This window comes from Lobosporangium transversale, assembly GCF_002105155.1.
Source record: "Lobosporangium transversale strain NRRL 3116 chromosome Unknown BCR41scaffold_2, whole genome shotgun sequence".
Taxonomy (NCBI): Eukaryota; Fungi; Mortierellomycota; class Mortierellomycetes; order Mortierellales; family Mortierellaceae; genus Lobosporangium; species Lobosporangium transversale.
The window spans coordinates 482,051-504,418 of NW_019028980.1; the positions used below are offsets into that span (position 1 = coordinate 482,051).

A 22,368-nucleotide genomic window follows, 5' to 3' on the forward strand; every position below is an offset into this window, starting at 1 on the left:
ATGAGCCGCGGTTCACAGTTCTTTCTGGACTGCTCAGTCGAACACTGGTCAGACTTGGCCATGTTCATCTCATATTTAAGCAAAAATAATCCTTCTGAAGCACCTGAGAAGCATCTGAAGTTGTACCAGTCTTCTCTTCGTGCTACATTGGAAGATCCTGCTTCGTCCGATGAACAAAAGAAGGTCGCAGGGAATCTGGTCGCTCAGGTGGAGGTTAGTATGATGAATGTTGACATTTTTTATAATGTAAAAGTGCTCCGTTTAAGTAAGCCATATGATACAGCTAGAGCATATGCGAAATGCGTGGGAGACTACTGGAGAGGAATCTTCACCTGTAGCTTCGAAACGGAAGGGAGATAGGACGGAAGGCAGGGTTTCGAGGTTCGCCGAGCCGTGGCTTTCTCTTATGTATCATTTGAGGGCCAAGGTATTTTTCTCTGAATGTATAATAATAAACGTATACGTGATATGAAGACATGTTTTAAACATCCATTGCATTTGCAGGTCAAAGGAGAGCCTCAAACTACTATCACTAGGTCTACAGTCCACCTGAGCAACTTACACATTGATATATATGACTTTGTCTGCGCTCGTTTGTCCCAAAAGGAGCAGCTATCCAAAGTGATGGAGCTTGATGTGTGGTATGTCATCCTGGATAACTCTATTTTGTTTATGATCATAATGGTCGGCTTTACTTACAGGGTTTTATTACATGAACATGCGTAGTGTTGCGCTTTCAGGGATTATAAATACAAGAATTCAAGATCCTCAATATTTCTTTTAATGTGCACCTATTGAACGAAATTCGAACGAAATGCGTTCAAGTAGACTTCTCCCAATCCAGTAAAATCGATGGACTAGGAGAGGTGATGGAGGAGTTAAAAGAAGCCTCAGCTGAAGTGACTGAAGAAGACAGAGTCATTGATTTAAATCGACTCTCAGATAAGATGATCCAGCTGATGGCAGTGAAGACTAAGGCTCACAATGGGATTCACAAGGCAGTTTTTTCAGCGGTTCATTTCATGTAAGTCAGTTCAGAGAAAATTCAAAGCATTTATGGTTTCAATTGTATTCAGGCAGAAACTGACTTACCACTGTTTTTATCTTTGATGTTTTTGAATACTAATAGGGCCTTGGAAAAGCCGAACACATTGATGTCAGAATCCAAAGTTGTATCCATTTGGGAGTATGTACTAAGTTGTTTCACCAACCATAACATGAATTTCAAAAGGTGGATACTGAAAACGGTGGATTCACTTTATGGCTATTATGACTTACTGAAGGAAATTGTTAGGCACACTGTACCGAGGCTTGGGAGTACTTCCAATTTTGATCTCCTTGACTCCAGCCTACGTAGAAAACATCTCAGAAATAGAGGTATCTTACATAGAATATACTTTTATTAGTGGAGAACTTGATAGTAAAGCATCTAAATACCAGAACGAAATCTTTGGAGAAGAACTAAACACGGATACCTCAATTTCAGTTTACGGCAAGAAAGTCAATCTACAGTGCGGATTGAAGATGACTTGGAGCTGAACAACAGTGAGTTCAAGAAGTGCTTTACCTCTCAACAGAAGCTCGACCTCTAAGTCAGGAAGAACTTATTGGTCAGCCACTCTATGCTGCTGCATCCGGAGGAGAAGATCGAATGGTGGTCCTGGGAAGATTTCCATTTGTTGGCGATGGATGTTCATGGTAAGTAACATAACAAATTTTGTCGACGGAAATATATTCAACATCTCACCAGCCGGTCCGTGTTAGGATGAACGGCAAGTATTTTCTGTTTGAAGCGCATAGAAGATGTTTTTGTCTGTGATTTAGTGACAGACCATGGTCCAATGTTGCCTCACTGCAACACGTCATGGAACGAGTTCCTTTCAGGCACAGACGAGACGATTGCTACACTATGGGATTACTCGGTAGGTTAATGTCACGGTAAATGCCATTTTAATAGAAAAAAGAGCCGTTCACGTCCTCATTGTGGATACCGTAATGCATTTAATAGAAATACTTGGAAGGGTATGCTAAGGGAGCACGAAGGAGGAAGTTGAAGCACCAAGGTACGAAAGCCACGACATATCGTCGCTCGGTAACGAGGCACCCATGGACTTTGGGACAATTTACAGTATTTCCTCCAACAGTGTCCCGGTTTAAAAAGGACGCAAATAGTCAACCTTCGACCAGTTCAACGAAAGAGCTGTAAGAAAATGCAAAAGTAGATGAAGATAAAGGGGACATGGCTATAGTTACAGTACAAAACGTCATGTATCGCAACCAATAAATAGTGGTTCTTCTCAAAAATATTTTAATTTGAAATCCGGTAATGGTCAGTCATTTAAATCCATCTACACTACGTGAGCGATTCAGACACCCTGCGCTAGGGAATGAATATTAAATGAATATTTATTTCTCTTCATACCATATTGCATAGTCATGCAAGGCAATAGCGTCTTGCTCTCATCTTCACTTTCTATTTAAATCCTTAAGATACCTACTCTTTTTTTTTTTTTTTTTTTTTTTTTTTTTATCCTTATGACCGCCTATTATGCCATTAGGACCAGCCATCTTCAATGGCCATCATGTCATTGAATCCCCCCTCAAAGGGACTAATATAATAGTTCCATTACATTTTCCCAACGCCTCTTCCTATTACCTTACAGTGTTGAGGCTTTCTTGTACATTGTCCGCCATCCTGTCCCCACTAAGCATCGTAAAGACTTTGCCTGCGCGTGGCCAATTCTTTATTCAGTCCAGTCAAAGCCTTCCGGAAAGGTGATCATTGTTGTAAAAAGATTGGTGGTCCAGTGTGGTAGCTCCTTAGCTACCACTACTGCCTCTGATAGTCTCTCAACTATAGGACCTTCAACTGCTATTACACGTCAGTATTCTATGCATGTTGAAGGTAAACCATACGTGTAACTGGTTCCGCAGCGCATTGAATTATAAATCCAAGGATATATGACTTGGTGATGTCCAATGCCAGCTTAGATGAATTACCATTTTCTATTAATATTCTTACCGCTTCATCTCCCTGCTTTATTCACTCTCTTCTATTGCTGCCATTACCGCCACTTCTGGTTCTTTTTGTTGTCTGTTTCGAAGATAAAGCTGAAGTTTCTATTGATGAAATGTCCGCTGTAAACTCATCGTTAGTGGCGAGATTCGTAAGAGATTATTTTCATAGGACCAAGTGATGTGTCATATAAAGATCTCTCTAGTCCTGAATGACTCCACACATCTGAACGTTCGATTATATTTTCCTCTTCTCGCTTTTATGCTCTAGTCAGACCTTGGTTCTTCGCCGGATGATACCCAGGAGACAACACCACTGTCTGTTGATCTTCCCAGTTAACACTCTGCTTCTAAGGATGACGATACTGCAACAGTTCAATGTAGGCGTCGAATTGAACAGCTAGGCCAGAGCCATGCACTTTCACCGTATTTCCATCCCATGGAAATAGATGGCAAAGTCCAATTCGAGACCTGGATCATAGCTTAAGTGCTGGCAAATGATCATTTCAAGAACAATACTGCTAGCATTGCTTACCCTTCCTGCGGTGAATTAGATATGAGAGAAAAATCAGTAGCGGTCTGGAGGCTCTGTCGGATTCGTCGTTGATCAGGTAGATCATGATACCATTTATTCCCCTGATCTAGATCCCCTGTCCAGTATTCGCTCCCGCAGACAGCAACCGGGTTGGTGAGATCAGGTAGCTGGTATAGAAGGGTTTAGCGATCTTGAAGGCAGTCCCCATCTGTGGCTGTAGGTCGCATGGGTATCGAAGCTGAAATGATGCTGTCGGATGGATAGTGGATGTTATATACAGGGGAACCAATGCGTCTCCATTTGCCATTTGTGGTGGTCGTATCTGAGTGAAAAACTTGTGCCTCATTAAGCAACACTCTCAGACGACCTACTCTTGTTTGGACATTATTTGATACTTCTGACATTGATGCAGCTCCGGTTACTTCAGAGGCCACTGTTTCTGATGGTGCTATTACATATACTGCATCAGAATTTGGTATAGTGTGTTCGAAAGCTGAGTCAACATCCATAGCAATATTGGCATTGGCACTGGCATCAGCATCGGCATTGACATCGGCATCGGAAGATTGTTGCAGCGACAATGACGTTAGTGGTGGTGGTAATGGCGGTAGATCAGCCGTCAATCTTTTGAATAGGTACGAGTCTTTGACTGTGATCTTTTTCCACATGGATGTACCATCTCTGTCGGGTTCATCTTCAAGTTTACAACCACGAGACCAGGAAGGGTGATGGAAGCAAAATAGGTCAAACCAATCACGGGAGGAAGTGATGCTGAAAAGGAAAGAGCATATATGACTGAAGCGCATCCGTTCAAGTGGGTCGCGGATCCATAGAGCAATAATCTTGAGGATCTCTGGAGGACATTGCAGTAGCTTGGACCGCTGGTTATGCTGCCTGGCCCTAGCAGTAGCTAGCTGAGCAGAATCGGCGGACGATGCTTCCATAAGCTAAAACGTCGAAGCGGTAATGAATGTATCGTGGAAGCCTTTCTCAGGAAGTACTTTAATAGCCTCTTTGCTCTCTTAGTTCGAGCAGAGAAGCCAATGTATGATTTATGCCGCAATTGAAATGTATGAAATGTGATGGATGAAAATCGCCAAATTGTGATGATAATAATTTTCCTCTCTATATTTATTGCCTGATGGCGAAGCAAAAAAAAAAAAAAAAAAAAAAAAAAAAAAAAATTTAGGTTCATGACTGCACAGATTGTAGCGTGGTATAAATTTACCGCGTTTTCACTGCAGGGGCTTTTTAAAAAAAAAAAAAAAAAAAAGAAAAAGATGAGAGCACACCGATCTTTTGACGCGTCTAATATTATTTCCGGCCGTTCCACAAATGATAATCTTTTTCCTCCATTGAGCATCGAAAAAACATTGGTGCAGATTCTATATGACCTCATGGGTCCTTGTTGTCAAGAAAAAAAAAAAAAAGACATGGGTGCATGAGTAGCTTATTCATTCTGCTATTTAATCCAAGCGGATTGGTATGGTTGATTAACATTCTGAGAAATGAATACAACAAATGATTATTACAATGAAATGAACCAAACATGTTTTATTCATGCTCTTATGGTGTAATTGTAATTGTGCAACATAAAAGCCCATCCGCATTTCGTATATAAACTTCAGGATGCCCACCCATCTTTTTGATCCTCACTTTACTCTTTGCATAACATGATATCAGAATCAACCATCAATCTCGACCACGTCTTTACGTTCTCCTCTAGCTCCCCTCAAAAAGGCCAGTACGGCAGTGACCTTACCTTACTCAAACGCCTATTAATGTTGAGTACCGACACTTCCTTGTATATTGTCCGTCATCCTACCCCTGCCAGGCATCGTAGAGGGTTTGAAAGTACATATTCTGCTCTCCATTCACTCCATCCAAGCCTTTCCAGAAAAGTGGTCACTTTCGCAAAAAGATTGATGGCCCAGTGTGGTGGCTCCTCAGCTACAGCTACCATCTCTGATAGCTCCTTAACTATAGCGCCGCCAGTCGCCGTTGTGCATCCGTATTCTATGGATGTTGAAGGTAAGCCATGAATGTAGCCGATCCCAGGACACATAGAGTCATAAATTTAAGGATATAAGGCCTGATGTCCAATGCCACCTAAGATGTTAAATACCACCTCGTTCTACTACCTTCATTCCATGCTAACATCCTTTCCGTCTTTACTTGTTCACTCTCTCTTCTACCGCCGTCATTTCTTCTGTTTCTGACTCTTCTATTGTTTAATTCAAAGACGAAGCTGAGGTCCTTGTTGATGAGACGTCCACTATGAACCCATTTTGGAACGCCGAGTTCCGTAAGAGACTACCTTTCATAGGATCATGTTGAGTGTCATATGCATATCTCTTTTTTTTTTTTTTTTTTTTTTTTTTTGGTCCTGAATGGTGCCACACGCCTAACCATCCAATTTCCTTTTCTTTCCCTCCATCCCTCCTTTTATGCTCTAGTCGCATCATGGCTAATGAAGGAGGCCATCGGCTCTGGTTCTTCGCTGGATGATGTCCGGAACACAGTAGCGCTGTCTATTGATATTCCCAGTGAGCACTCTGTTTCTGAAGATGACGACATTGCAGCAGTTCAACATATGGGTCGGACCCAACAGTCAGGACAGAGCCATCCACTCCCACCATCCTTTCGTCCTAGGAAAGTAGATGGCAAAGTCCAATCCGAGATCTGGGTTGTTGCACAGGTGTCGGTTGATGATTATTTCAAGAGCAATAGTGCTGGTATTGTTTATCCTTCTTGCAGTGAGTCGGAGATGAGGGAAAAAATTAGTAACGATCTGGAGGCTTTGTTGGACTCGTCGTTGATCAAGGATTTTGTCCTCTCAGAGGTAGACCATAATAGAATCGGACTTGACTTTTCGAGCACCAAGAAGAGGAAGCAAAAGAGGGGAATATAATAGAGATGAGATTAATACGTGTTCCCACAGCCCACATCACGAAAGTTGTAATAATTCAATAGGGATTCCATATCACATGTGCAATAAAGATGATCGGCTTACCCTCCTCGGCCCTATTTGTCTCCAGGTGTTCAGGCAAATAGTGTTCAATCGACGTGCCAACAGCAAGATTCCCATTCATTTTCTGCACCATCTGCCAAAATGACAATCCTAAATGAGCGAGCATCGCTGTGTAGGATCCTTCCGGGGGGGAATAGGCACTTCGACTGCCCAACTGACCTGGACTCCCCAATAATACAAATCAGGATGTTGAGCAAAGGCTGCAGGTGCAGGGTCAACGTTGGGGTTAAGATTAGAGTCAGGATTAGGATTGGCATTGAGGTTAGGCGCTGGTGCGGGTGTTGTAACTGGGGCACCGACTGAAGTGGGGAGAGGAGCAGTAGAAGTGTTGGAAGTTGTTTCGTTGGATGGGGCTGGAGTAGCTGTAGTGTTTGCAATTATAGAGGCAGTACTTGTGCTGGCATTGGCATTGGCATTGGCCTTGGCTCCTGTGCTCAAACTAAGGAAGCAAAGAAGCCATTAAGATGTTTCCCGAGAAAGGCTTTCACACTATATCCATTATCGTGTCAATGCTTTAGCTTATGGAAGTATCGTCCGTCGATTCTGTCCAGCTGGCTTCTGCAAGGGCCAAGTAGTAGCTTAACCAGCTTCGACCCAATGTCCTCTGAAGTTTTCAAGCGTTTTACTCATGTGCTTTGTCCTTTTTAGTATCACTTGTCCCACGAATGGTATATACTATTTTGCTTCCATCATCCTTTCTGATCTCGTGCCTGTAACCCTGAAGATGAGCCCGATACAACAGATAGCAAGTCCATGTAGAAAGGATAGTGGCTCTGCTTTGTTTATCCTCTGTTGAGCCTTATGGAGGCAAACAGCCTCCTTATGCAAGGAGTTATGAAAGGCAATAGAGGCTTGCCACATCTTCAATCCCTCTATAAACCTCCAGGATGCTCATTCACCTCTTTTGCTCCTTATCTTGATCGCCCAACATGCCATTGGAACCAAAGCATCGTCAGCGCCCATCATGTCATTGAATTTTCTTCTCAAGCCCATTACAACAACCTCGAGTTATTCCAACGGCGCTTTCTATTGCTATCCAGCACCGAGACTTTTCTGTACATTGCTCATCAATCTATCCCCGCAAAGTATCATAGGGGCTTTGCCGGTGCATGGTCTACTCTCCCTTCACTCCAGTCAGAGCCTTCCAGAAAAGTAGTCATTGTTGCAAAAGAGATCGATGATTCAGTGTAGTAACTCCTCAGCTACCGTCACCACCTCTGGTGGACCCTCAACTATAGCGTCGTCAACCACTGTTGCGCATCCGTATTCTATACACGTTGAAGCTAAATCACAAGCACAACTGATCCCACTGCGCATTGGACCATGAATCCAAGAATGTATGACTTGATGATGTCCAATGCCAGCTTAAGTGTTAATCTTGCTAATGCTTTCTCTTTTATCTCCTCCTCTTTGTTTATTCATTCACTCTTCTGTCGCTGTCATTACCGCCGCCTCTGACTCTTTTTGTTGCTTGTCTCGAAAATAAAGCTGTGGTTCCTGTTGATGAGGTGTTCGTCGCAAACCTATTGTACAGTGGCGATTTTGTAAGAGACTATACTTCATGATATCATGTGGTGCGCCATATAAAGCCCCCTTCAGTCCCGAATGATGCCGCACTCTGAGCATTCGATTTTATTTTCCTCTTAGTAAAAATCTTGGCTTTTGGATGAAGCCATCATTCCAGGTATCTGTCTTGGTTCTTCGTATCACTATCTATTGAGATTCCCAATAAACACTCTGCTTCTGAGGATGGTGATGTTGTAGCAGTTCAACGTATAGGCTGAGTCAAGCAGCTAGGCTAGAGTCATGCACTTTCATCATGCTTTTGTCCCAAGAAAGTGGATAGCAAAGCCTTATTCGAGACCTGGGTTGTTGCTCAAGTGTCGGTTCATGGCCATTTCAGGAATAACAATGCTAGTGCTATCGATCCCTGTAGTAAGTTGGAGATGAGAAAGATGAGTAACGATCTGGAAGCTCTGTTGGATTCGTCATTGATTAAGGATTATGTCCTTCAGATAGACCATATTGAATCGCACTTGACTTCGGAAACAAATGAATATGCGTTGCGACGCCACAAAAAAGCTCGACTGGTACGTCATAGATCACGTGATTATTCTAGGATCCACTCCGCCTGTATTTTTTATTTTGGTTTTCCGAACAGAAATCGGGCGGACTGCAGCAAGCGCGCAAAGGAGAGAGCACAAACAAATCCATCATTCCCTTTCTCTTTTTCATCACCAATCACACCCCCTTTCCCTCCGTCACTATGCTTCGCCTGTCTGCCCACTCGACTCGCAAGGCTGTTCAGCGTCTTGCTGTTCAGGTATACATATATACATCCACACAGTGCTTCTACACCTCCTTTACCTATGTCGGAATCCTGATTTCAACTCCTTTGTTCAAACGCGGAAGCAATTTCCGAATCCCGATATCCTCCAAACATTCATGTATCATGGTCTCAATGTAAAAAAAACTCTCACACGTCTTTTATTTTCTCAATCCCGTTGTCCCCCTTATCGTTTGTAAATAGGCTCGCTACCAATCTACCAGCGCAAATGCTACCACCAGCATGGTAATTACAAATGTTTATTCACCTACCTTCGAATATCAAGATCCGATATTGGAATTTGATTATTCAACTGAATCGCGCTATTCATGCTGTGCCATTCTTAACCAATAAAAAACCTTTATAGAACGCCAAAAATATCTCTATGGCTGCTGCTGGTGTCGCCACCGTCGGCGCTCTTGCTTACCTCTCCATGGAATCAGTTGATGCCAACATGCTTGCTGATGGTCTTCATCCCCCAGCACTTCCTTGGGAGCACAAGAAGAACCTTTCTACCTTTGATCATGCTGCGTAAGAAACTTCTTGCTTTCCCTCTTCTCCTTTCCCATCAAATGTTCGCCTCATATGAGGGGGATTGAGTTTCTTTATATTCCTTCGGTCGATTTTTATTACAGTTTTTTTTTTTTTTTTTTTTTTTCTCTCGGAAGACTTTCCGAGGCGTATTGCAAGGCATTGGATCTCACTCAATTCTGGATCAATTAATATATCAAAATACTCAATGGGAACAATAATGAGGAAGAAGGACACAGAAGGCAGCTAAAGGGATTATTGTGGAGATGACAGAAGACAGCAGTGTTTGATGGCGTGTATATATGTTTTTGAACGAAGAGTGCATCAACTTCAAACATGGAAAGTATGGATTCTACCAATCAACCGATGATTGACATTTGAATTTTTACAAATGGCTCCAATTAGTATTCGACGTGGTTATCAGGTTTATAAGGAGGTTTGCGCTGCTTGCCATTCTCTTGACCGTATTGCCTGGCGCAACTTGGTTGGCGTCTCGCACACTGAGGCTGAGGTCAAGGCCATGGCTGAGGAGAACGAGTACACTGATGGCCCCAACGATGTTGGAGATATGTTCCAGCGCCCCGGAAAGCTTTCGGATTATATGCCCCGCCCCTACGCCAATGAGGAACAGGCTCGCGCTGGTAACGCTGGTGCTCTCCCCCCAGATCTTTCGTTGATGATCAAGGCTCGTCACGGTGGCGCTGTAAGTGGACTGATCCAGGATGTTGAACAAATATTTTTTTTCTTTACCGGTTAGGAAAGATAGCAATTAGAGAGAGTTCATTACATGTCTAATGATGTGTTTTTGTTTTATTGCATGGATCTGGAATGCAAACTTTGCTTTATACGTTAATATTAGGACTACGTCTACTCCCTGTTGACCGGTTACCAGGATCCTCCAGCTGGTATTGAAATCCGTGAGGGCCTGAACTTCAATCCTTACTTCCCTGGTGGAGCCATTGGTATGGCTCGTGTGTTGTACGATGGGCTTGTCGAGTACGAGGACGGCACACCCGCCACTACCTCACAGATGGCTAAGGATGTCACTATTTTCCTCAGCTGGGCTGCTGAGCCTGAGATGGATGAGCGTAAGAAGATGGGCATGAAGGCATTGACCCTCCTGACCATCTTAACAGGTCTCTCAATCTACCTTAAGAGGCACAAATGGGCTGCACTCAAGACCCGCAAGATTTTGTACAAGTAAGTGTATTAGATGACGCGTTTTATTTTTTTATCAACATGTCAGCTGATAAATGAAAGGAAATAAGTATTAACAATACGCGTTTCATTTTTTTTTTAAAAAAAATTTAGTCCTCCTACACCAAAGAAGCACTAAACTATGATCCCTTCTATTTTTGACGATGTCCATGCCCTAGAATTATAATCACCAACCTTTTTCCTCTCATAAAAAAAAAGTTTCTTTTGTTATTAAAACAAATTGTTCTTTTCAGAATTCTTAATCATTTTTTCTCTGATAAAATATAAATGTGATTATCCGTCATTCGTCAACAAAAAAGATTTCGCATGCAGGCGGGCTGCGGGCGGAGGCGCTCAAAAAAAAAAAAAAAAAAAAAGTTTGTTCCTGTGCAGTCGTGGCAATCGGAACACAAAATATTGGACAGAGCCATCACTTGCCTGGGTCACTTTCTTTTTTCTTTACCATTATCTCTATCTCCGAGGCTTTATCAAGCCACTTCACTCTACAACATCGGCCTCCAATTGCCTCTTTTGCATGGAACACCAATTAATAGCCTCGCTCCCACGCTGATTTTTCAGTTTCAATATGCTTGCACATCTTCGTTCCACCTTTCCTTCCACTTCCTTCCTTCGACTTTTCTCTACCCCCCTTTGTCCAACCCCATCTAATTCCTCAACCCTCAAGACCCGTGTTGCCGTTGCTAGTAGTATTATTAGCTATCATAAAGTCAATTATCATCTTCATCACCACTGCCGATATAATAGTACCATGGCCTCAGTTTCATCTAATGATGTTCCACATCCAGTGGCCATTGACGAGGCGCTGGGTGAGCGCCTTCAACCCCATGAAGCCGAGCTTGCGGTCAAGGTGGCCGATTTGCTCGAGGGCAACATCCATAAAGCCTACGATAACAAGCCAGGTGAAGCACTCCGTGATGTGCACTCGAGAGCCACTGGTGTCCTTAGGGCTCAGTTCAAGGTTCACGAAGACATCCCACCACGTTTTGCCAAAGGAGTCTTTGTTCCCGGAAAGAGTTATGAAGCTATCGTACGTTTGTCGAACGGATCAGGTGATGCGAAGAAAGAAGACGAACGGGGCGATAGTCGAGGCTGCGCCATCAAGCTGTTGAATGTCCCAGGACCCAAGTTGTTGGAGACCGATCGAGATGCGACGACACAAGATTTCTTGATGATCAATAATCCACTGTTCTTTGTCAACGATTCCAAAGCGTATCTGGAAGCGATGGCCAAGAACTCTTCAGATTCGATTATACCCAAGCTAACGCTCCCATTCACATTGGGATTGAAGGGAACTCTCATCGCAGCCAAGCTGGGGTCGACCAAGATTTCCAACCCGTTGCAAGTTCAATATTTCTCAGCTGTTCCATATCAGCTGGGTGTGGGTGAGAGTCGATTGGCGGTCAAGTACTCGTTGAAGCCCGTGTCGACAGCCCACGATGCGATGCCGTCTGACCCAGAGCCGGAGTTCTTGCACAAGGTTGTTGAGGCCACTTTGGCGAAAAAAGATGTGGAGTTCAAGTTTTTGGTGCAGCCCAAGGTAGACGAGCGTCAGGATGTGGAGGACTCGATGACAGAGTGGGATGAGAAGGAGGCACCGTTTTATGAGATTGCAACTTTGACGGTACCGAGACAAGATACAGAGTCTGAAGAATTAAAAGCACTGGTGGAAAGATTGTCGTTCAACCCATGGCATTCCTTGGCGGAGCATAAACCTTTGGGTTCTATCAACCGTACAAGAAAGATTGTGTATGAGCGAATCTCACGAGTACGTGATCAAATGAACCATGTCCCTCGCGAGGAGCCAAAGGTCATATAGAAAAAAAAAAAAAAAAAAAAAAAAAAGATAAGCAATAGCAGCGACAGCAATAGATCAACAAGATTTTATACGCACATTGCTTCGAGACAGTTGGATTGCTCTTGCATGAATAATAAAAAATAAAAAAATAAAAAAGTACGCGTTTTGTGTCATTAGGGGAGAGTCCATCATTGTTACCACACAAACTCATACACCTCCTTTCCCCTTGTTGTGTGCGCGTGAGTGTGTGAAAATAAATAATACAAAAAAAAAAATCCTGCGCCACTGCTCCGCTGCTCCACTGCTCCACATTCACATCCATTTTCATTCCTTTTACCTCAATTGTCTGTCCTGTACAAATAATTCCACATTTAGTCGCATCCTCCATTAGTAAGGAAGGAAAAAAAAAAAAAAAAAAAAAAAAGAAGGTAATTTTGACCTTTTCATTCATTCCATAATTAGATTATAGTAGGGAACAAGGAACAGGGACAAACCTTGACTGTCTTCAGTGTCATTTTCGTTTCATTACATTTTCCTGCGCGCAACAAAAAAAAAAAGTCAGCCTTACAATCTCACTGGACGACCAACAAGACAGGAAACAGAGACAAAACTGAGACGAGCATTCTCCTTTCTTTATGAGCCCTTTTTTTTTTTTTTTTTTTTTTTTCTTTCTTCAACCGGCCACGCACATACCACTCACGAAACTTTTTTATTTTTGCCTTTTTTTTAACTGGGGAACGAAGGTTGTTCTGTGGATGTGTGTATGCTTTGTGTATAAAATTTGGATATGCCACTTGAACATTGATGGAAATTGTGTCAGACACCTAGATTTGTAAACTATTTTGTGCAGTCCAAACTAACCACAACGTTTTCTTACTGTGCCTTAATTTCTCATGAACAATATTCAAAATACAAAATAGATCTTATTCTTCTCATTCTATTCCGACATCGACATTTACTCCATCCTCTTACCCCTCCTACTCTTACGCACCCTTTCCCCCTCCCTCCCTCTTCCGCCTATATCCGCAAGTCATACTCACATACTCTCATGAAAGCATATCGCTCTGGTACCGTAATAAAAAATAAAGAAACTTCAGCGTGAAAACAAAAAAAAAAAAAAAAAAAAAAAAAGACTATTTACTTATCAACACTGACCTTCCCTCTGTACCTTCTTCCTCAAACATCAGGTCGTGGAGGCTCAACGCTACGAGGGAAAGCAAATAACACAAAGGTGTCGGCCCCAGCGCCTGTTAATCTTCCTAGTCGACGCCACGAAAAAGGAGGACTTGATTCGTTGGTGGCGTCAGGCCCAAGCTGGGGATCACCATCCACCTCTTCAACCGCTGTACTGACCGCTTCATCCTCAGCCGCATCATCTCCTGCTGCCACTACTACAGAAGGAGCCAATCCATTGTCAGGAGCAGATACAGGAGACACCTCTGTGGGATCACAAGGAGCAAGCAATACCAGCACTAATACTAATGTCAACACCAGTACCAATATCAGTTCCAATACCAGCTCCAATACCAATAGCAATCCTAATGGCAATAGCAATGTCAATATCCCTAGTAATGGTGACTCGCCTCTCATGGAATCCTCTGTAGGTTCGCCTCTTCAAAAGCCTGCGCCTCGAGCATGGAGAACAGTGGCACATACCCCAGAACTGCATCATGATGAATTTCCTACTGCCGCAGAGGCTGCCAAAATAACACAGCAGCATGGTAAGCAAAGATTTTTTTCTCCTGTGTTTACTTTGGTCACTTGAGCAAGTGATGGCGAAGGCATTGCGAAACATTGCTTATTACACATATTTTAACATAGTTCTTTTTGCATGATGCACACACTGATTTTATTTATTTTTTCTTTTGCTTTTACATATGACTTGATTGGGAAAACCGGCTTTTTTTTTTTTTTTTTTTTTTTTCTGTGTAATAGATCAGCAGAGCCATGGACATACAAACAACCAAAATCAAAATGGTAGAGCCAATAACACTATCTCAGAAAAGAACACGACTGTAAGTAAAAAGAAATGATAGAAAGCCTTCTTTTGGAATTTTTTTTTGTGAAAAAAAAAAAAAAAAAAAAAAAAACTGAAACCTTGTGCCATGAATTTGCTGTTTACATGTGGTATAAATTGAATATGGTACCATTATATAGACACCAAACAATACGGTAGCAAGTACGGCGCCGAATACGGCAGCGAGTATGGTAGCAAGCGAGCCCATGTCGAAAACCGTCTCTACTTTGTCATTAGGGGCCGATAACTGGGATGAGGTATGTCTATATATATATATATATATATATATATATATATATATATATATATATATAATGATAATTATAAATAACTACATAGTCCGTACAAACGCGTCCCGATGTTTAACTATCAGCGTGTGATATCTTGTCACCCAAACTAATAAAATACACTATATTTGTAGGCTGATGAGGACGAAGGTGAAGATTTCCTTAATGCAGAAGCGATTGAATTTGGAGATGGTTCTGTCATCCTCGCAGCAGCAGTGGCACAGACAGCAGAGAGTCAAAAGGACAAAGAACCATCACTACCGCCGCCGATACCTGATAGCCAACGAGAAGAGCGCGTTGTTGATCGAGGAGATGTAGAGTTCACCAGAGCATGGCCCAATCGAGGTCAGTCTAGTTCAGGACCATCACTTTATCAGCCTCATCAAGAGACACCATCTAGATATGGCCCACAGGACCGCGCGCATTCATCACTTTGGCAAGGAGCGCCAACTGATCGCCGTCCCTCCACAGATCGAAACCTGGGTCATTACTCTCACCAGCGACGTGAATCGTTAGGATCACGAGACCCATATCAGAATGGGCCTCGTCGAGACTCAACTGGACACAAAGATTCCTATTCTGGGCCTCGCCGGGACCCTAGCTACCGTGAACCATACTCTCATGAGCGTAGAGACTCTTATAACCGCTCTGGAAGCTATCAACGCGATCGGTCACCCTATCGTCAGCGAGATGGTGACTATCATCAAGACAGGAGACACAGCCATGATCGGCCACCATACTCTTCAGATCGAATTCCTGACCGTCAGCGCGATTTTCAATTATTGACACGTCCGAAAGAATCTACGAATGACGGGTTGGGGCTTCATGATATAAATTCTCATGGTCATCCTAGTTCTCACCCTCATTCATATCATCCACATTCATTGTCCGGTGCACGTGGTCCACATGAACGAAATTATACAAAAGATCACGAGCATCGGGAGCATGGAGGTAATCACATTGAGCCATATGGAGCTACGGACCATCAGCATGAAGCAATGAAACAGATCGCAGATGAAGCACGTAAGCGGCGGGATGACGAAGAAAGAGAGAGGGAAGAAAGCAAGGCCAGAGCGCGTGCAAAAGCAGATGTAGTGGCGCGCAAGATAGAAGAAGAGAAACTCGCCAAGGCCAAGCAAGAAGCAGCAGCGGAGGAGGAACGTTTAGCAAAAGAAAAGGCAGAGGAAGAGATTCGAAAGAAACAGGAGCAAGAAGCAGCTGCTGTTAGCGCTCCCACCACTGATGCCACCGTCATCAAGTCAATAATACAGACAGACGAACCTGAGCACACCCGTGAGACTGCTGACCCACGAGATAGGCCACTCATTAGGACCATGAATGAGCGCGAAAAACAGGAAGCACTAGCTGGATGGCGTGCCTTACCCGACAAACTTGTTAAGGAGGAGAATGAGAGAATCGCGAGGATCCGCGATGAAAGGCGTGCACTAGCACAGGCGGAAGAAGAGAAAAACCCAGTTTCTACAGTGACTACTCCATGGAGAAGGTCAGGGAACGTCACGATGGGTAAGGGTGGGGCTAAAAAGGATGATAAGGCTACATCTCATCATACCTCTCATGAGCCCCAAATAGATCATTTGAATGAGGTGATGCATAAGATTGAAGAACAGCTACACGAGAATAAGGATAAATCACTCTTGGCTCCAGAGGGTCCTAAGCAGATGTCTGCTATTAGTGGTGGTTTAGCTGAGAAGGAGACTGCGCGGTCTATATCTAGTAAGACTGCTGGACCATCTGCACAGGATACTACCGAAGAAGGTAACGAAAAGACTTCGCTGCCTTCTTTTACAGAGAGGACGACCCTGAAGCGTAACGCCAAGGCTGTTCGTGCAGCAAGAGATAGCGGCGAATCTACGTCCTGGCGTAAACCTGAGCCTAAAGTGGAGGTAGCGACAGCGGATAACAAGTTGGAGCCAACAGTAAATTCTGTCGAAAGGAAGAAGCTCAGTAATGCAGTTGATGTTAGCAAAGACGAGCTTGTACAAGACTCGAATGCTCAGGCTCCAAAGCTGGAGACAAAACCCATGAATGGCAGGAGGATTTCAAGATCCATGGCTGCAGCTAATGGAAAGGGCAACTATCCAGCTAAGCTTAATGGGTTCAATGAAGCCGTCAAAATATCTCATATTTCCAAAATCCATGCACGACTTGCACTACAGCCTGCGGGCGATATGAACATTGGAATGCCTATCGTTGATCAACAGTCACAACAACAGGATGATGATAAACCCGGTGAGCCAAGCGAAGGCAAGGCAAGCGGGAAAACCGATCCATCAATGAAGAGGGGCTCTTTTTTAAGCTCAAATGCTTCGACCATTTTTCCTAGCATTGTTGAGAAGGCGGCCAAGAACCGTGGGAGTGTGAGCTTCATGGTTGACAGTGAGATCGATAGCGTACCTTCAGAAGGCGTCGGATTGGAGCAAGTTCTCTCTTCACAGAACACTTTGCCAACGGCAGCGGCGCCCAACAAGGAGACTTCTGCTGATGATAATGCTAAAAAGGCATGGGATGCAACTGTTGCATCAGATCAGCAACAACAACAGCAGCAAATTAGCGGAAGCAACCATTTGACACCCCAGGGTGTCTCCGATATGTACATGGTCAACATTTCTGGGCCTGGAGGCGTTAATCCAATGGTACCACAGCAATCATGGAGTCCATCCATTGGGATGGACTTGAGCCAAGCAGGGCCTGCTATAACACCCAATGGTGTTGTGATGAGCGGACCAGCTGGAAATGCTGCTCATCCTGGACAGTTTCCGATGGTGATGCCAATGTACTCTCAAGGGTTTCCTATGAATGCACCTCATCTCTATTACATGATTCCAAGAGGGGCTATGCCTCCTTCTCACCCTATGCCTCAGTTTCCTGGCGGCTTGTTACCTCCTCATGGCTCACTGGCAATGTCTCCGAGGGATGGTCCTGCTGGGATAGCACCAAGTCATGGATCACCTGATATGGCCCTTCAGGTCATGACAACACAGTCAGTCATGGTTGATAATAAGCCGGATGGCTCTATGGGAAATAACGTTGGTAGCGGTGCTTCAGGTTCAGTGATTGGCCCCCACCCCCACTGGTTGCCTCGCTTTTCAGCTGCAGGAGAACCGCCAGTCCAGGCAGCGGCAGTAGCTCCTGCTCCAGGAGCATACCTTGTGCAGTTACCAGGGTCACAGCATCCCAACATCATCCCAACAGCCAATCGAGTGCCTCAATCTCGTTCATATGGTCCCCAGCATCACCCTCATCATCAACACCAACATCACCCACAACAGCAACATAGACAGGCCCATCATTCAGGACCAGCGTCTCTGGAAAGCAGTTTCCAAGATGGATCACCCCCACCTTCATCAACCGAAAGATGGGGAAACAGTAACAACCCGACGATAGTATCGGGCAGCGGTTCTGGTTCAATGACGAGCCCTTTAATGAGTCAAAACGGCGAAGGAGGGGACCGTAATCATGCACAGAGGGACAATAGCAACGGACCTTCATCATCATTGTCATGGAGCTCTGGAAATGGAACCGAGGGTGGGAATGGCCGGATGAATGTCAATGGCCCACTTGGACCAACAGGGCCATTTGGGGGCTATCAGGCAATGGTGACATCTTCGATGAGTATGCCGTTGTCGCATGGTCATGGCCACGGTCCCAGCCATGGTCACGGAAATGGTCATTATGGTCATGGAAATGGTCATCATGGACATGGAAATGGTCATCATGGACATCTGGGCGGCAATCATCGAGGCGGCCGAGGGGGTTTCAATGGCGGAGGACAGGGCTATAAAGAGCTTCGTCCGCGAGGTGGATATATGAACCAAAGTCACCATGGGCATCAAGGACCGGGATACAACATGAATACAGGACATCAGCAGCAGCAGAGTGCCAGTACCAATTCCTCGAGGGCGTTGAACAAAACAACATATGAGGAAGCATAGATGCTGTTTAGTCCAGGACTTTATTTCTTTCTTTCTTTTATTTTTTTTTTTTTTTAGTATATGGGTCAATGTTATGTGTTATATTTCTAGCTTTTTCTTTCTTTCTTTTACTTTATTTGTAATTTAGCAGCATTGACTTTACTTTTTATTTTGCATATTCAATTGGGTTAAATCCATTTTCACAATAAAAAATGGAAGAGCACTACCTACATGTATACAAATGTGTATAGATATATATATATGTACATTTTTTGTGAAGTTGATTGGCTGCAGTAAGATTATCCCAGGATGAGGCAATTGAAGGTTTAGCCGCGTTGAGTCTCGAAAAAGAAAAAAAAGTCCATCTGTCTGTATTCCAAATGACGATTAGGAAATGGATTTAGAGGGATGATGAAAATGATGATGATAGTATACATAATTAGTTGGTCCTTCTCAATTTTCATCATTGTCATTGCCTTTTGCATCACTTTAGCCTAGCATTGTTAACATTCACTTTCCTGTGCTATATTTTCCCATCTTTGTTCGAGCCACATTCATTACTCTACCTTTCCCTCTTTGTTTTATCCGAAAAGTACATGTACAGTAGTCATCTTTTTTGCCTGGTGTTTAATCCAAAGAGCAAACATATTTTCTCTCTCTGTCTCTCTTTTTTTTTTTTTATTCCTTCCTTCTTTTTCCTCATCTCTATCCATTACCACTTCTCTTTTTAATAACTATTCTTCTCAACATTGATTCCAAAAAAACAGAGTCAATATAAATAATAATAATAATTATGGCTTCTATCCACGATCTCTGCAATCCTGAGCCAGCACAAGGAAACAGCTCGAATCACCTTTCTTCTACTTCTACTTCTACTTCTACTTTTACTCCTGATTCTGCTTCTGTTCCTGCTGGACCTGCTGGACCTGTTGCCCATTATCACCATCATTATCATCATCCGTATCCAGGAGCTCACCAACCAACTTCTTACCAAGTCCCTCCTCCACATCAAAGCTCAATGTCACACCTTCCCCCGTTCCGTCATAACGACTATCCGTACAGCAGAGACAACAGGGGACGTCACTCACACCACTTTCACCCATATCAAACTCCTCATCAAGATCAACAATACCAGCACCAGCATCAGCATCAGCATCAGCATCAGCATCAGCACCAGCAACGACAACATCATCCATCGACTTCCTCACAGAATCTTTCTAATGCATCTGCCCACCATTATCCGCCCTACGATAATAGCTGGCCAGGACATGAATATGGTCACAAACCATACCCATTAAATGATAACACTCCAATTCCGCAACCACAACCACAACCACAACCACAACCACAACCGCAGACACAGACACAGACACATGGCCATGATCATGGTCATTACTATCCCTATCCTCCTTCACCAGGTAGCCATCCTCAATATGCAGCTCCACTGCCACCACCGCCACCATCTTCTTCTTCTTCTTCTACTACTACTACTTTTACTATTACTGATTCTCAAGCCGACTCTCGTTCAATGGACTATCCAGAAGGATATCGAAGAGATCATTCAATCAAGAGGCATAGCAATGACAACCATGAACAATACCCTATGAAGCATCAGCACCACCAGCACCAGCAGCACCATTCTCACTCTGTCGAGTTGGGGCGCAGTCATCTAAGAAATATCATTCCTAAAAGTAATAACAATCCTGACAATGACCAAAAGACATCAACCACAACAACCCATCATGTTTCTACATCGCATCTTGATGAGCGGTAAGTTGGGAAAGGAGGGAGGAAGCGGGAGGTTGTTTTTTTTTTTTTTCTTTTTTTTAATAAATGTTCTGACAAAGTTTTTTTTTTTTTTTTTTTTTTTTTTATAGACCTGTGCGGATCAAAATCGTACAACAACCACTTCATGCACGAATGTGTGGGTTTGGAGAAAAGGATCGCCGACCGGTGGACCCACCTCCGATCGTTCAGCTTTTCTTGGATAAAGAAGATGCACAGCATCCATTAAAACGTATGCAACGTTCAAATGCGACTGCTACTGCTACTACTACTGCTACTGCTACTACTTCTGCTGATGCTACTTTAATGACCAAGGATACCATATCATCTGCTTCGACGACATCCAAATCTGTCAACTCAAAAACGAAAATGAATCATCAGCACCGTCATCCTAATGTGAGTGATCCTGAACATGAGACAGATGATGATGATGGAGTTCAAGATAATGAAGACAATGATGAGACTTTTCAACCAGAAGACAGCGATGACAATAAGACTAAAGAGGAAAAGGAAAGGGAAAGGGAAAGGGAAAGGGAAGGGGAAAAGAAGAAGAACGGGAGTAAGGCTGGTGAAAGACCCACTAGTCTTCGGGCTGTTGCCACTATCACTACGACTAGTACTACAATAACTACAAACGAAACTGAGGATCTGAAGCAACAGCAGACAAAAGGAACGACGCCATTCACTTTGGGTAAACGTGGTCGTCAAGATAGGGACAAGGCTGAAGAAGGAAACGAAGACGAAGAAGAAGAAGAAGGACAGACGAAAGTGAAAAAGAGTCCCTCTGTCATTGATCGAGCCTATGGTCATGACAGTGGTCATGAAGATCATGAGGAAGATCATGAAGATGAAGAAGGAGAAGAAGAAGAGGAAGAAGAAGAAGGGGATGGGTTTCATGATGACGATGAAGAGCTTTCAGAACAAGATCCATTATTTGTGTTACATGCATCTCTATGGTCAGCCGATGGTAAAGAAGTACGGAACATGATTGCGACACCAGGAAAGATGGACCCTCCCAAGTTGACACGAATCCTGATGGGTTCCTTGGTCGTGTCACCGGTCCTGTTGAACAATGCAGAAGGTGTACCGGGTTGGTACTTTAGTTTCCCAGACCTAAGCATTCGAACTGAAGGAGTTTATACACTCAAGTTCTCATTAATGCGGTTTGGAAGGTAAAAACAAAAACAAAACAAAAAAAAAGTAAAGCAAAAAAGCAAATATATATATAATACGAAAAGCATGGCTAACATGTATGCTCTGTTCTGCTCTGTTCTGCTCTGTTATAATACTTTATATCTATCTTTGTGGTTCCTTCATAGTTTTGATTTCATGAACAATGAAGATGGACATGTATCGACGTTGGTTGCAGAAGAGATCAGTGAACCTTTCACGGTTTATTCTGCAAAAAAGTTCCCGGGAATGACAGGTAAAAAGAAAAAAGAGAACCAAATAAGCTCTTTTTTTTTTTTTTTCCTTTTTTCTTTTTTCTTTTTTCTTTTTTCTTTCTTTGCAGTTGATTTGTTTATTGATTGATTGATTTATTTTATCCCTTTCTTAATGAAATAGAATCCACTGAACTATCAAAAGCATTCGCGAAACAAGGCTTGAAAATCCCAATCCGCAATGATTTACGTGTGCGTAAAGTAGACAGAGAACGAGATTAATAAATATATATATATAATAAGTAAAACCATTTATAAAATGTATATAGAAAAAAAAAAAAAAAAATTCAAGCATTGATATCGCCAATTTTATTTGGTCACGATACCTTATATTTTTAATCTAAAAACGATGATTGAATTGTTCTGGTGGCATCTCACTACGTGACGGACTTGCAACAATACTCGTAACAAGCGAGCTAATTGGCTGCCAATACACTCGAAAGTATTCAAAAAA

The 22,368-nt window shown here is 43.2% G+C and overlaps 7 protein-coding genes across 7 annotated transcripts; 6 read left to right on the forward strand and 1 right to left on the reverse strand.

The window, feature by feature from the left end:
- On the forward strand, positions 1 to 3,355 carry BCR41DRAFT_391684 (hypothetical protein; the record flags this gene model as incomplete). The annotated part of the gene is made up of 12 exons (XM_022028384.1): positions 1 to 213; positions 284 to 427; positions 505 to 641; positions 845 to 1,024; positions 1,130 to 1,186; positions 1,284 to 1,500; positions 1,641 to 1,698; positions 1,825 to 1,922; positions 2,009 to 2,202; positions 2,664 to 2,905; positions 3,106 to 3,167; positions 3,287 to 3,355. 12 exons carry the CDS (start codon positions 1 to 3, stop codon positions 3,353 to 3,355), a joined length of 1,671 nt encoding a protein of 556 aa, XP_021885901.1.
- A 377-nt stretch (positions 3,356 to 3,732) lies between these two features.
- On the reverse strand, positions 3,733 to 4,494 carry BCR41DRAFT_366892 (hypothetical protein; the record flags this gene model as incomplete). The annotated part of the gene is made up of 1 exon (XM_022026257.1): positions 3,733 to 4,494. One exon carries the CDS (start codon positions 4,492 to 4,494, stop codon positions 3,733 to 3,735), a length of 762 nt encoding a protein of 253 aa, XP_021885902.1.
- A 641-nt stretch (positions 4,495 to 5,135) lies between these two features.
- BCR41DRAFT_344851 (hypothetical protein) lies at positions 5,136 to 5,930 on the forward strand. Its single transcript, XM_022022605.1, has one exon. The coding sequence runs from the start codon at positions 5,224 to 5,226 to the stop codon at positions 5,590 to 5,592; it is 369 nt and encodes a 122-aa protein (XP_021885903.1). The 5' UTR covers positions 5,136 to 5,223; the 3' UTR covers positions 5,593 to 5,930.
- A 2,836-nt stretch (positions 5,931 to 8,766) lies between these two features.
- Positions 8,767 to 10,845, forward strand: BCR41DRAFT_344853 (cytochrome C1 family-domain-containing protein). The gene is made up of 6 exons (XM_022022606.1): positions 8,767 to 8,904; positions 9,112 to 9,153; positions 9,275 to 9,438; positions 9,844 to 10,141; positions 10,298 to 10,638; positions 10,750 to 10,845. Exons 1-6 carry the CDS (start codon positions 8,848 to 8,850, stop codon positions 10,772 to 10,774), a joined length of 927 nt encoding a protein of 308 aa, XP_021885904.1. The 5' UTR covers positions 8,767 to 8,847; the 3' UTR covers positions 10,775 to 10,845.
- A 559-nt stretch (positions 10,846 to 11,404) lies between these two features.
- On the forward strand, positions 11,405 to 12,472 carry BCR41DRAFT_366895 (catalase; the record flags this gene model as incomplete). The annotated part of the gene is made up of 1 exon (XM_022026258.1): positions 11,405 to 12,472. The coding sequence occupies one exon, from the start codon at positions 11,405 to 11,407 to the stop codon at positions 12,470 to 12,472; it is 1,068 nt and encodes a 355-aa protein (XP_021885905.1).
- An 871-nt stretch (positions 12,473 to 13,343) lies between these two features.
- Positions 13,344 to 18,771, forward strand: BCR41DRAFT_418319 (hypothetical protein). Its single transcript, XM_022029605.1, has 5 exons — positions 13,344 to 13,518; positions 13,639 to 14,172; positions 14,387 to 14,466; positions 14,609 to 14,725; positions 14,890 to 18,771. The coding sequence occupies exons 1-5, from the start codon at positions 13,500 to 13,502 to the stop codon at positions 18,706 to 18,708; spliced, it is 4,569 nt and encodes a 1,522-aa protein (XP_021885906.1). The 5' UTR covers positions 13,344 to 13,499; the 3' UTR covers positions 18,709 to 18,771.
- Positions 18,772 to 19,367: 596 nt separating this feature from the next.
- BCR41DRAFT_418320 (velvet factor-domain-containing protein) lies at positions 19,368 to 22,136 on the forward strand (the record flags this gene model as incomplete). Its single annotated transcript, XM_022029606.1, has 4 exons — positions 19,368 to 20,457; positions 20,565 to 21,644; positions 21,792 to 21,898; positions 22,039 to 22,136. Exons 1-4 carry the CDS (start codon positions 19,481 to 19,483, stop codon positions 22,134 to 22,136), a joined length of 2,262 nt encoding a protein of 753 aa, XP_021885907.1. The 5' UTR covers positions 19,368 to 19,480.
- Positions 22,137 to 22,368: the final 232 nt, after the last annotated feature.

Bases quoted from the DNA above. Each gene is read 5' to 3' on its own strand.
- BCR41DRAFT_344853 (XM_022022606.1), top strand. From the start codon at position 8,848: ATGCTTCGCCTGTCTGCCCACTCGACTCGCAAGGCTGTTCAGCGTCTT. The intron at 9,439-9,843 runs GTAAGAAACTTC...GGCTCCAATTAG, and splicing joins TCTACCTTTGATCATGCTGC to TATTCGACGTGGTTATCAGG. The intron at 10,142-10,297 runs GTAAGTGGACTG...CGTTAATATTAG, and splicing joins AGGCTCGTCACGGTGGCGCT to GACTACGTCTACTCCCTGTT.
- BCR41DRAFT_418319 (XM_022029605.1), top strand. The intron at 14,173-14,386 runs GTAAGCAAAGAT...TCTGTGTAATAG, and splicing joins CAAAATAACACAGCAGCATG to ATCAGCAGAGCCATGGACAT. The intron at 14,467-14,608 runs GTAAGTAAAAAG...ACCATTATATAG, and splicing joins TCTCAGAAAAGAACACGACT to ACACCAAACAATACGGTAGC.
- BCR41DRAFT_344851 (XM_022022605.1), top strand. From the start codon at position 5,224: ATGATATCAGAATCAACCATCAATCTCGACCACGTCTTTACGTTCTCC.